This window comes from Pongo abelii, chromosome 6, assembly GCF_028885655.2.
Source record: "Pongo abelii isolate AG06213 chromosome 6, NHGRI_mPonAbe1-v2.0_pri, whole genome shotgun sequence".
In the NCBI taxonomy this organism is placed as follows: Eukaryota; Metazoa; Chordata; class Mammalia; order Primates; family Hominidae; genus Pongo; species Pongo abelii.
Window position 1 is genome coordinate 128,702,430 of NC_071991.2, and position 13,530 is coordinate 128,715,959.

Here is a 13,530-nt window from a genome sequence, read left to right on the forward strand (position 1 = left end):
GAGTTTATTGTGACAGCATCCTAACTGGTGTGCCAGTTCTTTTAATCCGCTCTCTGTAATGCACATTGTGTGCATATGTGTGTGTAATGTTAATCAGATCATAGCTTTTTATTGTGCTTAATAGATCCCATTGCATTTATAATTCAAACTTCATGTAATTGCACGAACTGCATGATCTGGTGACTGCCTCCTCTTCATTTTCAACACATACCATTTTTTGCCCTGCCTACTAGGCTGCGACCACACTGGCATTTTAACAGCAGTACCTAGAACTAATTTTCATAAGCATTCATTACTTTTTTTTTTTTTTTTTTGCCTTGCTGGCTCTGTGTAGTAGATTGAATGGTCTCTCCCCCAACCCCCACCCCTACCAAGATATGTGACATCTCAGAATGTGACCTTATTTGGAATAAAGTGTTAGTAAATGTAATTAAGGTAGGGATCTCGAGGTGAGAGCATCTTTGATTAGTGTAGGCTATAAATCCAATGACAAGTGTCCTTCCTAGACACAGATACAGGGAAGAAAGCCATGTGAAGATGGGTGGCAGAGATAGGAGTTACGCTGTCACAAGCCAGAAAAAAAATCAAGAGCCACCAGATACTGGAAGAGGCAAAGAAGGTTCCTTTTCTGAGATCCTTTGAAGGGAGCATGGTACTGCTGACACTGTAATTTAAGACTTCAGGCCTCCAGAACTATGAGAAAGTAAATTTCTGTTGTTTTAAAGCCATTGATTTGTTATAATTTGTTATGGAAACCCAAGGAAACTAATACACCCTATCTCAACACTGCGCTCCAGCCTTGGCAACACAGTGAGACACTGTCTTAAGAAAAAAGGAAGAGTTGGAAAAAATGGAAGTTGAAAAACTTATCAATAAAGTTAAAATGTGATTCATACATTTAAAAATTTACCTACAATGGGCCGGGTGTGGTGGCGCATGCCTGTAATCCCAGCACTTTGGGAGGCTGAGGCGGGAGGTTCACAAGGTCAGGAGATCGAGACCATCCTGGCTAACACGGTGAAACCCCGTCTCTACTAAAAATACAAAAAATTAGCCGGGTGTGGTGGAGGACGCCCGTAGTCCCAGCTACTCAGGAGGCTGAGGCAGGAGAATGGCGTGAACCTGGGAGGCAGAGCTTGCAGTGAGCCAAGATCGCACCACTGCACTCCAGCCTGGGTGACAGAGTGAGACTCCATCTCAAAAAAAAAAAAAAAACAATTTACCTACAGTGTTCTTCACTCAGACCATTATGTTTTACTTTAGATTACTCTGGATTTTTATTTTATTTTTAATAACAAAAATTCTGTTGATATTTGGTTATTAATACTACTATATATGTACAAACAGATGCTTTCCATTGGTTTTAGGGGTTTAGTATATGGGATAATGGATAGTGTACAACAATCTGTATAAAGGCCCATTTTTACTGTTATAGTTACAGTGCTATACCTAGCTAAATGAATTGTCAGGGAAAGGTGATGTCTAAGACTTAAAAGGATGACTGAAGAGTGAGAGGAAGGGGGATACAGGGGTGGAGGGAGTGTGAGTTAATAAAAAAGATAGATGTGAATATCAACCTATATTATCTATTGAATGTGCAAAGATAAAGAGTGTGAATATCTACCTATATCGTCTGTTCAGTATGCAATTGTATTCTTAAAGAAACTTTGAATTACCAAAAGACACATTACTACACTTATTAATTTGATAGGGATAAAAAAAGGTTAATGACTAGAGAATATCAATTTCAATTTTCCTATGGCAATGTAATAAAGAAGTTTTAATAGCTACTTAAAGTGTAAATGGTATGTAAATGTAAACAGTCTTTATAAAGTAGTGGTTAAAGCTTTGGTCTGCTGGGGTCAGTGAATCAGTAGAAATGCTTTTAGCTTCAACTAACAGAAGGTTCTGTTACAGTGGATTAAACAAATAGGTTTTCTGGTTGTTATTCCCTGCATAAGAAAACTAGAGAAGATTACATTACTAATTTACAGAAAATAAACATTGGGGTGGGGGGTATAGTCAGCAAAATCCAGACTGTGGGAAAGTCTTAAGGACAAACAACCCAGTTTCTTCAGCAAAAAATTTAAAGGGGGGAAAAATGCCATTGAGAGACACCAATGTTTTAAAAGTTACTTAAGAGATATGTTAACCAATCATAATTCATGAGCCTTATTTGGACTTCAAACTAGAAAAACCATTTTTTTAATTAGACAATTGTGGATTTGTGAACACTGACAGGATTTTTTGATGCCATTATATTAAGGAGCTGCTGTTACTTTTTTCTGGTATATAACAGTATCATGAATATTTTTTAAGTCTGTGTCTTGTGGAGAAACATACTAAAATATGTACAGTTAATATGGCTGGAATTTATATAGATTAAAGTGGCTGTGAATGAAAAAATAAAACTGGAGGTAGGTGGCTGCTGATGAGATTTGAATGGCTCACTAATGGTTGTTATCTTTGAGATTCTCTTGGCCATTTCTCTTCATGGTTGCACAGTGATTGTTGCAGTTGTAACTGTTCGTATAGCAAAGAGGCAGAAGAAGTAGCAGCATTTGTTTCAGAAAGCAAAACTTAACCCATTACAAACTGCTGCTTGCATCTCTTTGACCTTTGTCATATGTCTACCCTTGCCTGGAGGGTATCTAGGAAGAACTAGGCTGGGAATGGAAGTTGGGTCAGCCAACCAGCAGTGTAAGCCAGAGGCAGATGACTGAGTTTTGATCTGAACTCTGTCATTTATTAGCTGTGTAACTGTATTTCTTCATCTGTGAAATGAGGATGAAGAGAGTAACCCGTGTTCATATATTCCTCCCACTACTACTACTACTACTGCTACTACTATGAATGAGCTAATGCATGTAAAAGTCACAGCAATGTGCCAGATAAGAAGTTAGTGCTCACAAAATGTTAGCGTTATTTTCATTGCCATTCTTATCACCACCAGCTTAATTCTTTTTTTATTGAGGTAAAATTCACACATAATATAAAGTTAGCCATTTTAAAGTGTATAATTCAGTGACATTTAGTGCATTTACAGAATTGAGCAACTATCACCTCCATCTAGTTCCAAAATATTTTCATTGTCCACAAAGAAACTTCATATACCCAGTAAGGAGTATCTCCTTTTCTATCTCAGCCCAGTTTTTGACAACCACTAATCTGCTTTATGCCTCTATGCATTTACTTGTTCTGGGTACAAAAGGTATCTGACTTTTTTCACTTAGTATGTTTTTGAGGTTAATCCAGGTTGTAGTGTGTGTCAGTGTGCATTCCTTATGGCAGAATACTACATTGCATGGAAATACTGTAGTTTGGCCATTCATCAGTTGACGGACATTTGGGTTGTTTCCACCTTTTGGCTATTGTGAACAGTACCCCTGTGAGCATTCATATACAACTGGTTGTGTGTATACCTTTTTTTTCTCACTTCATTTGGGTTTATACCTAGGAGTGGACATTCTTGTTCATGTAGTAATTCTGTTTAACTTTTTGAGGCACTGCCAAATGATTTTCCACAGTATGTGTACCGTTTTACATTCCTGCCAGAAATGCATGAGAGTTCCAGTTTCTTTACATCTTTGTCAACACTTACGGTTTTGCATTTTTAAATTATTATTATTATTATTGCCATCCTAGTGGATGTGAAATGGTATTTTGTGGTTTGGATTTACATTTTCCTGGTGACTAATGATGTTAAGCATCTTTTCATGTGCCTGTTGGCCATTTGTTTACTTTCTTTGGAGAAAGGGCTATTCAGGTCCTTTATCTGTTTTTAAATTGGGTTGTTTGTCTTTTTGTTGTTAAATTGTAAGGGCATTTTTAATATATTCCGGATACCAGACTCTTATCAGATATATGATTTGCAAATATTTCTCCCATTCTATAGGGTGTCTTTTCACTTTCTTGATAGTATCCTTTGACACTAAAGTTTTGGTTTTGATGAAATCCAATTTATTTTATTTTGTTTGTACTTTTGCTGTCATATCTAAGAATCCGTTGCCAAATCCAGAGTCATGAAGATTTGCCTGTAGTTTTTGTCTAAGATGTTTAAAGTTTTAGCTCTTACATTTAGGTCTTCAGTCTTTTTTTTTTTTGAGCTAGAGTCTTGCTCTGTTATCCAAGCTAGAGTGCAATGGCGTGATCTTGGCTCACTGCAACCTCCGCCTCTAGGGTTCAAGCAATTCTCCTGCCTCAGCCTCCTGAGTAGCTAGGATTACAGGTGACCGCCACCATACCCGGCTAATTTTTGTATTTTTAGTAAAAACGGGGTTTCACCATGTTGGCCAGGCTGGTCTTGAACCCCTGACCTTCTGATCTGCCCACCTCGGCCTCCCAAAGTGCTGGGATTACAAGTGTGAGCCACCGCACCCGGCCAGGTCTTCAGTCCTAAAGGATTGATGTTGGATCAGTTTTTATCCATTTTAAGTTAATTTTTGTGTGTGATAAGAGGCAGGACCAGCAAGTTTATTCTTAACCATCTTTATCACCTATATTATCCAATATCGTGAAGCATGACGTCTCTCCAACAAAACATCTGAATTGTTTTTCTGAATAGCTTTTCCAACATGTGTTCAAGCAGTGGTAATTTTCTTCTTGATTTTTATAATAGAGAACAGTCTGCATGATGTAAATTGTTCTCTATTTAATTGATCCCATTTTATCCAATGTGTAATAGGAAAACGAGCTACATTAGACGTATCTAGAGTAGATTTGGGTTTCAAATTTGTAAACTTGGCAGGGTTGATTAGTAAATCTTTGCTGCTACTTCTAAAAATGTTAGTGCCGCTTTCAAACATTGATTTAGTTATTGAAGTAGAGTCCATAGGAATATGTAATTGTTATTTTTGTATTCTAATCTTGTTTTATTTGGTTTTGCATAGTCTGGTTATATCTTTTATTGAATACTGTTCTTTGGTTAGAAGTTATCTCACTAGTTCTTTTTTTCCTCCCTTCACCTAGTGTTGGGGATAATGTAGTTTTTGGGATCTACTGGAGTGAAAAGTGGTTCTGGTGGGATAACCTTTATAAGGCTGTTATGTACTATTCTATAGCTTTAAAAAAAATCTGCTAGTACAGGATGGACAAGGATGGACCTTGTACATTATTTTGTTAACTGGCAGTAGTTTTAAAGTTGTCTAACATTTGTTTTAAACAGAAGAGGATATAATTTGGTTGTTTCTTTTTTTAGTACTTGATTCTAAAGCTCGAAAGGCCTGCTATAGTTCAGAATATCACATTTGGAAAATATGAGAAAACTCATGTTTGCAATTTGAAGAAATTTAAAGTCTTTGGTGGAATGAATGAAGAAAATATGACAGAGCTGTTGTCCAGGTGAGTTATGGTTATGCGGTGAGAGCTGTCTTCTAAACAAAACGTAGTCTTAGTCTTTTTGTAGCTAATCTGCATGGTTTGATTTTTCTTTCAAAGGAGAAAAGAGTATTCCTTCTATTCTATTCCTAATGCCTTAGTTTAATACTGTGGCTTGAGTTAGCTTTCTTTTTTTTTTTAACCAACAGACCCTAGTTAATATTTTTACCAAAGAAGAATCAAACTTTTTTGTTTCGTCCTTTTTTAATTGTATTTTTGAGCTGTTAATGACTTCAGAAATATTTTCAGCTTTAATAAAATTTTTTGCTATAATCTTTGCTGTAAAAAAAGTACAGGCTCTATCCAAAACACTAAGATTAATTGCCCTAATCCAGAAGCAGTATTCTAGTGGTTTACTGTAAGTTGGAGACTAAAAAGAGGAATGTTTTATAAATTGAAAGATTTATGACTACACCAAGCACAATGCCTGTCACTTGGAAGGAGCTCAGTAAATTTGAGTTTTAATAGTATTAGACCACCGGGAATGAAGGTGTTAATTTGCTGCCCAGCAAATGAAAAATCAGATAGCTAATGGAGTGGACAAATGAAACTATGGAGATTTAGAATATATTTGTGATGGCTGGGTGCGGTGGCTCATGCCTGTAATCCCAGAACTTTGGGAGGCTGAGGCAGGTGGATCACGAGGTCAGGAGTTCAAGACCAGCCTGGCCAGCACAGTGAAACCCTGTCTCTAATAAAAATGCAAAAATTAGCTGGGCATGGTAGCGGGCGACTGTAGTCCCATCTACTTGGGAGGCTGCGGCAGGAGAATCACTTGAACCTGGGAGTCAAAGGTTGCAGTGAGCCAAGATCGCACCACTGAACTCCAGCTGGGGTGACACAGTGAGACTCTGTCTCAAAAAAAAAAAACCAAAAAAAAAACAGAATATATTTGTGACATGGTATGGCCCATTAACATAATATTTTATATAAGCAAATACTCTATACTGTATTTAAGTCATGAAAGTATTTCAGGAAATATAAAGCAACCTGAGGATGAGTGACTTTCCCATAAATCTTTTGTCAGTCCTAGTTGTTTAAGTAGAGAGGTGATATCCATTTATTTTTACTTAGGATAAAGCAGATGCTATTAAACCAACAGAGTAAGGTAGGCTTCGAAAATTTGTTGAATTATAAAAGAAACATTGGCATCTCAGTCAGAATTAAATAACTAAATTCTTTGGTGAATTCTAATATGTGGTTTTGTTTCAGTTGTCAGATTTGACTGTGAATTATTTTTGAATTTCATTCTTACCATTTGAAAATTTTATGTTATATTCAGTTATCCATTCAGGACACTAGGCCCTGTCACACATTTTTAAACACTGTAGCTACATTCTTTATAATACTGAACATTTTTCATTAATCCTCATATAATTAAGAGAATCCAGTTATAATGCTGTTGATTTGAATGTACCGGTTTTGACCTATATGCCCATGTTCAACTACTTGTTTATATGTCTTGGTCATAATATTTTGAGCATGAGTTTAAACTTAAAACCTGAGTGTGCATTAATTTGTGTTCTAGTGCATTTACTAAATTATGAAGTCAGATTTAATAGCCTTATTTTTTTCCCACAGTGGCTTAAAGAATGATTATAACAAAGAAACATTCACCTTGAAGCATAAAATTGATGAACAGATGTTCCCTTGTCGATTCATTAAAATAGGTAAGATTTTAGCATTCTGAGATAGAAACAAATTCTTGATATCATCAGTCAGCAAACTATAGCCCATAGACCAAATCCTGCAGGCCTCTTGTTTTTTTAAATACAATTTTATGAGAACATTGCTGCACTGGTTTGTTTACATATTGTCTGTGTCTGCTTTTGTGCTACAAAAGTAGACTTGAGTAGTTGCAAGAGACCACAGAGCCCCTTAAATTTACTCTTTGTTTCTTTACAGGAGAAGTTTGCTGACTTCTGCTTTATATAAATTCATTACTAAGTTGCAGTTATTTCAAGTGGAATCTTTTCCAAATGTTTTCTCATTTGAAAGTTTTCTTAGATTTTATGGGATCTAGTGATTTGATTGCCTTAATTTTATGGAGGTTTATCACTTATACTAAAACAATAATATTCTAAAACCAAATACTGATGAAATCCTTAAGGCAGTATATTATGGTTATTATCTGTTATGTTCTTTTATTTTATTTATTTATTTTTTTAGTTAAATGCTGGTCAAACCCATTAAATTGATTTAATGACCCATCGATAGGTTGCAAATCACTGTTTGAAAAGTATTACCTTAAGGCATGTATTTATTTAGCAAGTATTTTAGCTTAAGAAAGTATTTACAATGCATCCTCAAAATTAGTATTTTTCAGGTGATTTTGTTTCCTTTAGGATTTATTATTTAGAAGATAGGGAAATTGAGGAATTAAATCCTGGCTAACATGGTGAAACCCCGTCTCTACTAAAATCCAAAAATAATTAGCCGGGCGTGGTGGTAGGTGCCTGTAGTCCCAGCTACTCGGGAAGCCGAGGCGGGAGAATGGCGTGAACCCAGGAGGCAGAGTTTGCAGTTAGCCGAGATCATGCCACTGCATTCCAGCCTGGGAGACAAAGCAAGACTCCATCTCAAAAAAAAAAAAAAAAACTTCTAATGTATAACCATGTTGCATACTTTTGAAAATATTATATTAGTATGGGGATTAAAGTGAATTAGATACTTTGAAGAATAATGATAAAAGCCAGAGTCCACATTTTGATTTGGGAGGATAATTACTCTTTTGGAACAAACATAGTCATTGTTTGCCAGTCTATCAAGAGTTGCTGCTATTTTGTTTTGTGACTCAAACAGTTCTGTTGGGCAAAAGAATATATGAGGTCTTAAGAAAAACTGCTTATATACAGAAACTGTTTTTGGAACAATTGGATTCCAGTATATCACTTTGTAGTAATTATAGTTTCTGTTGTTATAATAAATACTTGTAAATTAAAACCTATATTTTGTTTTCTTATAAGAATTTATGAGCAAGCAAATTTTAAAAATAAATTTAACTTTCGGTTATTTACTTCTTTTGCACTGAGTAATGTTTTCATCAGTATTTAGGGTTACCAGTTCCTAAAGACCTTTGCATAGCTTTAACAATTTTATGATTTTATATTGCAAGTATACAAGCAGTGGAAATTGGAACCTTTTCCAGCCCTGTCAGCCTTTTTTCCCCTTTCTTTTCTTTTTTGCTGAGTGTTTGAATATGTGCACTTAAAAAATTTCCCTTAAAAAATTTCCCCCCAGGTTTACTAAGGTATAATTGACAAATAATAATTATATATATTTATGGTTTACAATGTGATGTTTTGACATATGAATACATTGTGAAATTATTAAATCAAGCTAATTAACATATCCCTCACCTCACATACTTAACATTTTTTTGTGGTGAGAACATTTAAGATCTACTCCCTGAGCAATTTTCAGTTGTTATTACTATAGTCACCATGCTGTACAGTAGATCTCCAGAACTTATTCTTCCTGTTTGACTGAAACTTTTTACCCTTTCACCAACAGCCACCCATTTCTCCCATCACCTTTTTAATTATAGGGCATAATGATGTCTTTTACTTGATCTAGGGTTAGTTTTATGGTATTTAGGCAAAATGTTAATTGGAACTTTCCAAATAATAGTAGACACTTATTAGCCCATTTTCTATTTAGGATATTCATACATAGATAACTTAGTATGTCTTACTTTTCTCTTAAAAGATGTTAATACCGGTCAGCAGTGTATTTGCTTCCCAACCCTTTCCCAGCATTCTCTTAAGAACTTTTTTTTTTTAAGTAATATAAGGAAAATGTGGAACTAAAAGGCCATATGTTAGGTCAGTATTTTTAGTTTGTCATATTTTCTTCAAAAGTTATTCCAGTAAAGGACTTGAATGATGTATAGCTCTCTTTTGATGTTAATTTAGCACAGACATTTATTTCATTTAGGTAAATCGTTAGAATTTGACTTAAAAAAAGCCTTAGAGTATTTTACATCTATGTTCTATAGTGACATGTTTGAAAGATCTTGCTTTATTTAAAAAACAAGTTAATGCTTAAACAGCACAATTTCTCAATTTAGTCAGCCTTCAATTATTCACAGTAATAGAGGGGAACAGAAGCAAGGCTAACACAATGGCAGATAATCTCCAAATTGTTTATTGACATGTAACTATAATAATTTTCATTTATAATGAATGTAGCTTATTAAGCAAATTGAAGTAAGTTTGGTCATAAATTGTTAACAAGGAAAATAGCCCACATTTCTATTGTGTGGCAGGGGTTAACTTTTAAGATCTGTTGTGGATAATTCAGAGTACCAGCAAAGCTGAACTGATATCATTGGACTGCCTTCCTTCAGGAAAATTTTACTTTCCTTTCTTAAATTACCTTTTGTATAAAATGAGGAAGTTAGTGCTTTTTCTGTCTAATGGTAGGATAGGTAGCTATATTGGATATTTTCTTGAATTCTGTTCCAGTTTGTGGATCTGTGGTTTTAATTTAAGAGTACGTTTATGGAAGAAATGATTTCATTTTGGATATCTCTTTTGCACATTTTTATACTTATATTTTTAAAGCTTGTGTTTACATGCCTTCTTACATCTAGTATTTTAGGGACTTTGATGGGACTTAGTGTAGAAGGACAGTTGGCCTTAGAAAGAAGCTTGGTTTTAGATAAGACCTAGAGGTGAAAGGAAAATTTAGTAACAGAAGTGAGTTATTAATTGGGAGACTGGATTCCAGAGGGCAAGTTAAAGTTTGGGAAGGGAAACCTCAGCAGGAGATTGGATCAGAGGAAAGTAAACATAAAGTAAAATGGGATGAGGGTATTGGTTACAGATGGCTCGAAGGGTTTACATCCTGATTTATAGCCACAATAACAGCTGTATGAGGAAATCAGGGGTAGGTGAGGGCAAAAAAAGCTGTACTTTTTTTGGAAGGGTCTTGGAAGGATTCAGGGGGAGTCTTGGAAGGATTCAGGGGGAGTCTTGGTTTTTGGTAAATGGAGAGATGTGGATTTTTGTAAAGGAGTCAGCTGCAGCCTGGATGATTGTGGAGACTTTAGAGAGCGGCTTTAGCTCTGGCTGGATGCAGCATGAAATCTGAGCATGAAGTCTGGGTATTAGGTCCAGGAAGCCCTTTAGGAGAGCATGTGGAAAAGTGACATTTTAGAAGTATACTATTAAGGGGAAAATTAATATAATAATAATAGATAATAACAGCTAACATTTATTGAACACTTAGTATGTGCCAGTTATTGTGCTAAGTATACTTACGTCATTAAATCTGTAGTAGAATAGTAGATGTACTCTTTCAGAATAGTTAATCTTGAATTTTTAGGATCTCTCAGAACCTCTTTTTTTTTTTTTTTTGAGATGGAGTTTCGCTCTTGTTGCCTAGGCTGGAGTGCAATGGCACAATCTCGGCTCACCACAACTTCCTGCCTCCTGGGTTCAAGCGATTTTCCTGCCTCAGCCTCCTGAGTAGCCGGGATTACAGGCATGCGCCACCATGCCCGGCTGATTTTGTATTTTTAGTAGAGACGGGGTTTCTCCATGTTGGTCAGACTGGTCTTGAACTCCCGACCTGAGGTGATCCACCCACCTTGGCCTCCCAAAGTGCTGGGATTACAGGCATGAGCCACTGCGCCTGGCCTAATTTTTTTTTTTTTTTTTTTAAGAAGCAGAGTCTTGCTCTGTTGCTCAGGTGGCACAATTAGAGCTCAGTGCAACCTCCAGTTCCTGGACTCAAGCCATGTTCCGGCCTCAGCCTCCCTAGTAGCACACCACCACACCTGGCTAATTTTAAAAACAACTTTTTTGTAGAAACTGAGTCTTGCTATCTTGCTCTCTGAGTCTTGTCTGATTGTCCTATGGGGAAAACTGATGGCTGAATCCTAGAATACAAACTGCTAGCCTTGGGATATATATTAGGAGTTTCTAATTCTTTTATTTGATGAGGGAGGCGTCTTTTATCAGGAGACAAAGAACACGTGCCTGGAGCTTTAATTCAGTTTTAGATTTCTTATAGTATTCTAATATGCATTATTAGTATTGCTAATGCTACCAAAAATCACTGGCGTTCGAAGTGAGTGGACATCATTCTGCTCATTTTTTACATACCCTTTTAGTCTGTTGAAAATTAATTATATTGTTTATTCGTCTGTAATATATATGCCCTTTGGCGAGATAACTTCATGATTTACCTCCTTCCTCTAAAGGTGTTCTTTAAAAGTATTAAAAATTATAACTAATTTTATTCTAGAAATATTTCTATTAGACCATTGGGTAACAGATTAAATTTCACTGCAAGTGTTTTAAAAGGTTTTTGTTTTGTTTTGTTTTGTTTTTTAAGAGACAGGGTCTTTCTCTGTTACCTAGGCTAGAATTGAGTAGCGTGGTCGTAGCTCACTGTAACACTGAACTCCTGGGCTCAAGTGATCCTTCCATCTGGCGTCCCAAGTAGCCAGGACTACAGGCACATACTATCATGCCCAGCTGATTTTTAATTTTTTTTGTAGAGATAGGGTCTCACTATGTTTCCAGGCAGGTCTTGAACTCCTGGGCTCAAATGATCCTCTTGCTTCTGCCTCTCAAAGTGTTAGGATTACAGACGTGAGCCACTGCACCAGGACCAATAAATGAATTCTTAATGAGACTTGGATCTGGAAATCTCTAGTATTTTATGTCTGGTGACATATATAGACTATATTCTTGGTGCTTTTTGAGTTTAGAATCATTATTTTATTCTGACTCTTATGCTACTAGATGGTTATTGCTATGTGATTTAGTAGATAAACTTTTAAATGACACTGCTACATAAGAAAACACTAAAACAATAAAGATAATTTAATATTTATTGTTAAAAAAACTTTTTGAAATGTGTGTTGTTTACATACATAAACAGAAAGGCATATTAAATATCCCAGGAGTCCTTCATACATCCTCATGGCTGGTTGCTACTGCCTGTGTTTTTATTCACACAGCTTCCTTTATATCAGTGGTCCCCAACATTTTTGACACCAGCGACCAGTTTTGTGAAAGACAATTTTTCTGTGGACCCAGAAGTTGGGGCAGGGTGTGGTGGAGAGATGGTTTTGGGATGAAACTTTTCCATCTCAGATCATCAAGCATTAGATTCTCATAAGGAGTGCACAACTTAGATCCCTTGTATTTGCAGTTCACAATAGAGTTTGCAGTCCTTTGAGAATCTAATGCCAACGCTGATCTGACAGGAGGCAGAGCCCAGGCAGTAATGCTCCCTTACATGCTGCTCACCTCCTGCTGTGCGTCTGGGTTCCTAACAGGCCACGGACCTGTACAGGTTTGGGCCTGGGGGTTTGGGACCCCTGTTTTAGATGACAAAAATATATAAAAGTATCATACCCCATACATCTTCCTTATTCAGTTGGATATTGGAAATCATTATGCCTGGTATCAGCTATTCTGGATATTCTATTTTGATGCTTCATCAAAACTCTACAAGTGTTAGTTTCTTAAAGATAGTTGCATTATAGATTCTGAAACTGCATCAGTGAATCTATTGTTACATTGAAATTCACTGGTCTGTCTTGGACTTTTTACCCAGTGGTCTGTCTTGGACTTTTTACCCAGGTGTGATTTTGTAACATTCATTGGTTTTTTAGAAAATATGGTTCACTGAATTACACAGATCTCCCAAATGTTGAAACACTTCATTATGTAATATTTTAAAAATCACATTTATTAATATCACATCTAATCTCATTTAAAAAAATCTAAGTGTTGGGAATCAGTTAAGCTCACAGTGGTGGGTACTTATCTTCCAAAATTCTAACTTTTCTCTTGAAAGCTTGGTTTTTATCCTTGACAGCAAATATCATTAAGTATTTTCCTTGAAATGACATGTAAATGTTTGGCAAATACCCAAATCTAAATAATCATAGGTTGTCTGTTTTTCTTTCAAGAATAAAATGGCATTCCATGAAAAATAAATTGATTTTTAAACTCACAACTTGAATAATTGTACAGGTCCTTTCCTTGAGATAACCATTGTGGTTTGGTACACAACAAAAATGCTTTATATGCAAATCTCATTTTGTCACACAGGATACTAGACAGATGTGTACTTAATGATGGGAGTTTAATAAAATTAATTTTTCTGTGCCATTGGTAAAAATTATTTTTT

At 35.8% G+C, this 13,530-nt stretch overlaps 1 protein-coding gene across 3 annotated transcripts in view; it reads left to right on the plus strand.

Moving 5' to 3' along the window:
* MKLN1 (muskelin 1) overlaps nt 1-13,530 on the plus strand; it is a 382,321-nt gene that overhangs the window by 274,669 nt on the left and 94,122 nt on the right. For all 3 annotated transcript variants that reach the window (XM_024249293.3, NM_001132120.1, XM_054558895.2), the window contains 2 exon segments: nt 5,198-5,340; nt 6,958-7,046. In XM_024249293.3, coding sequence (XP_024105061.1) covers nt 5,198-5,340; nt 6,958-7,046 — 232 coding nt within the window.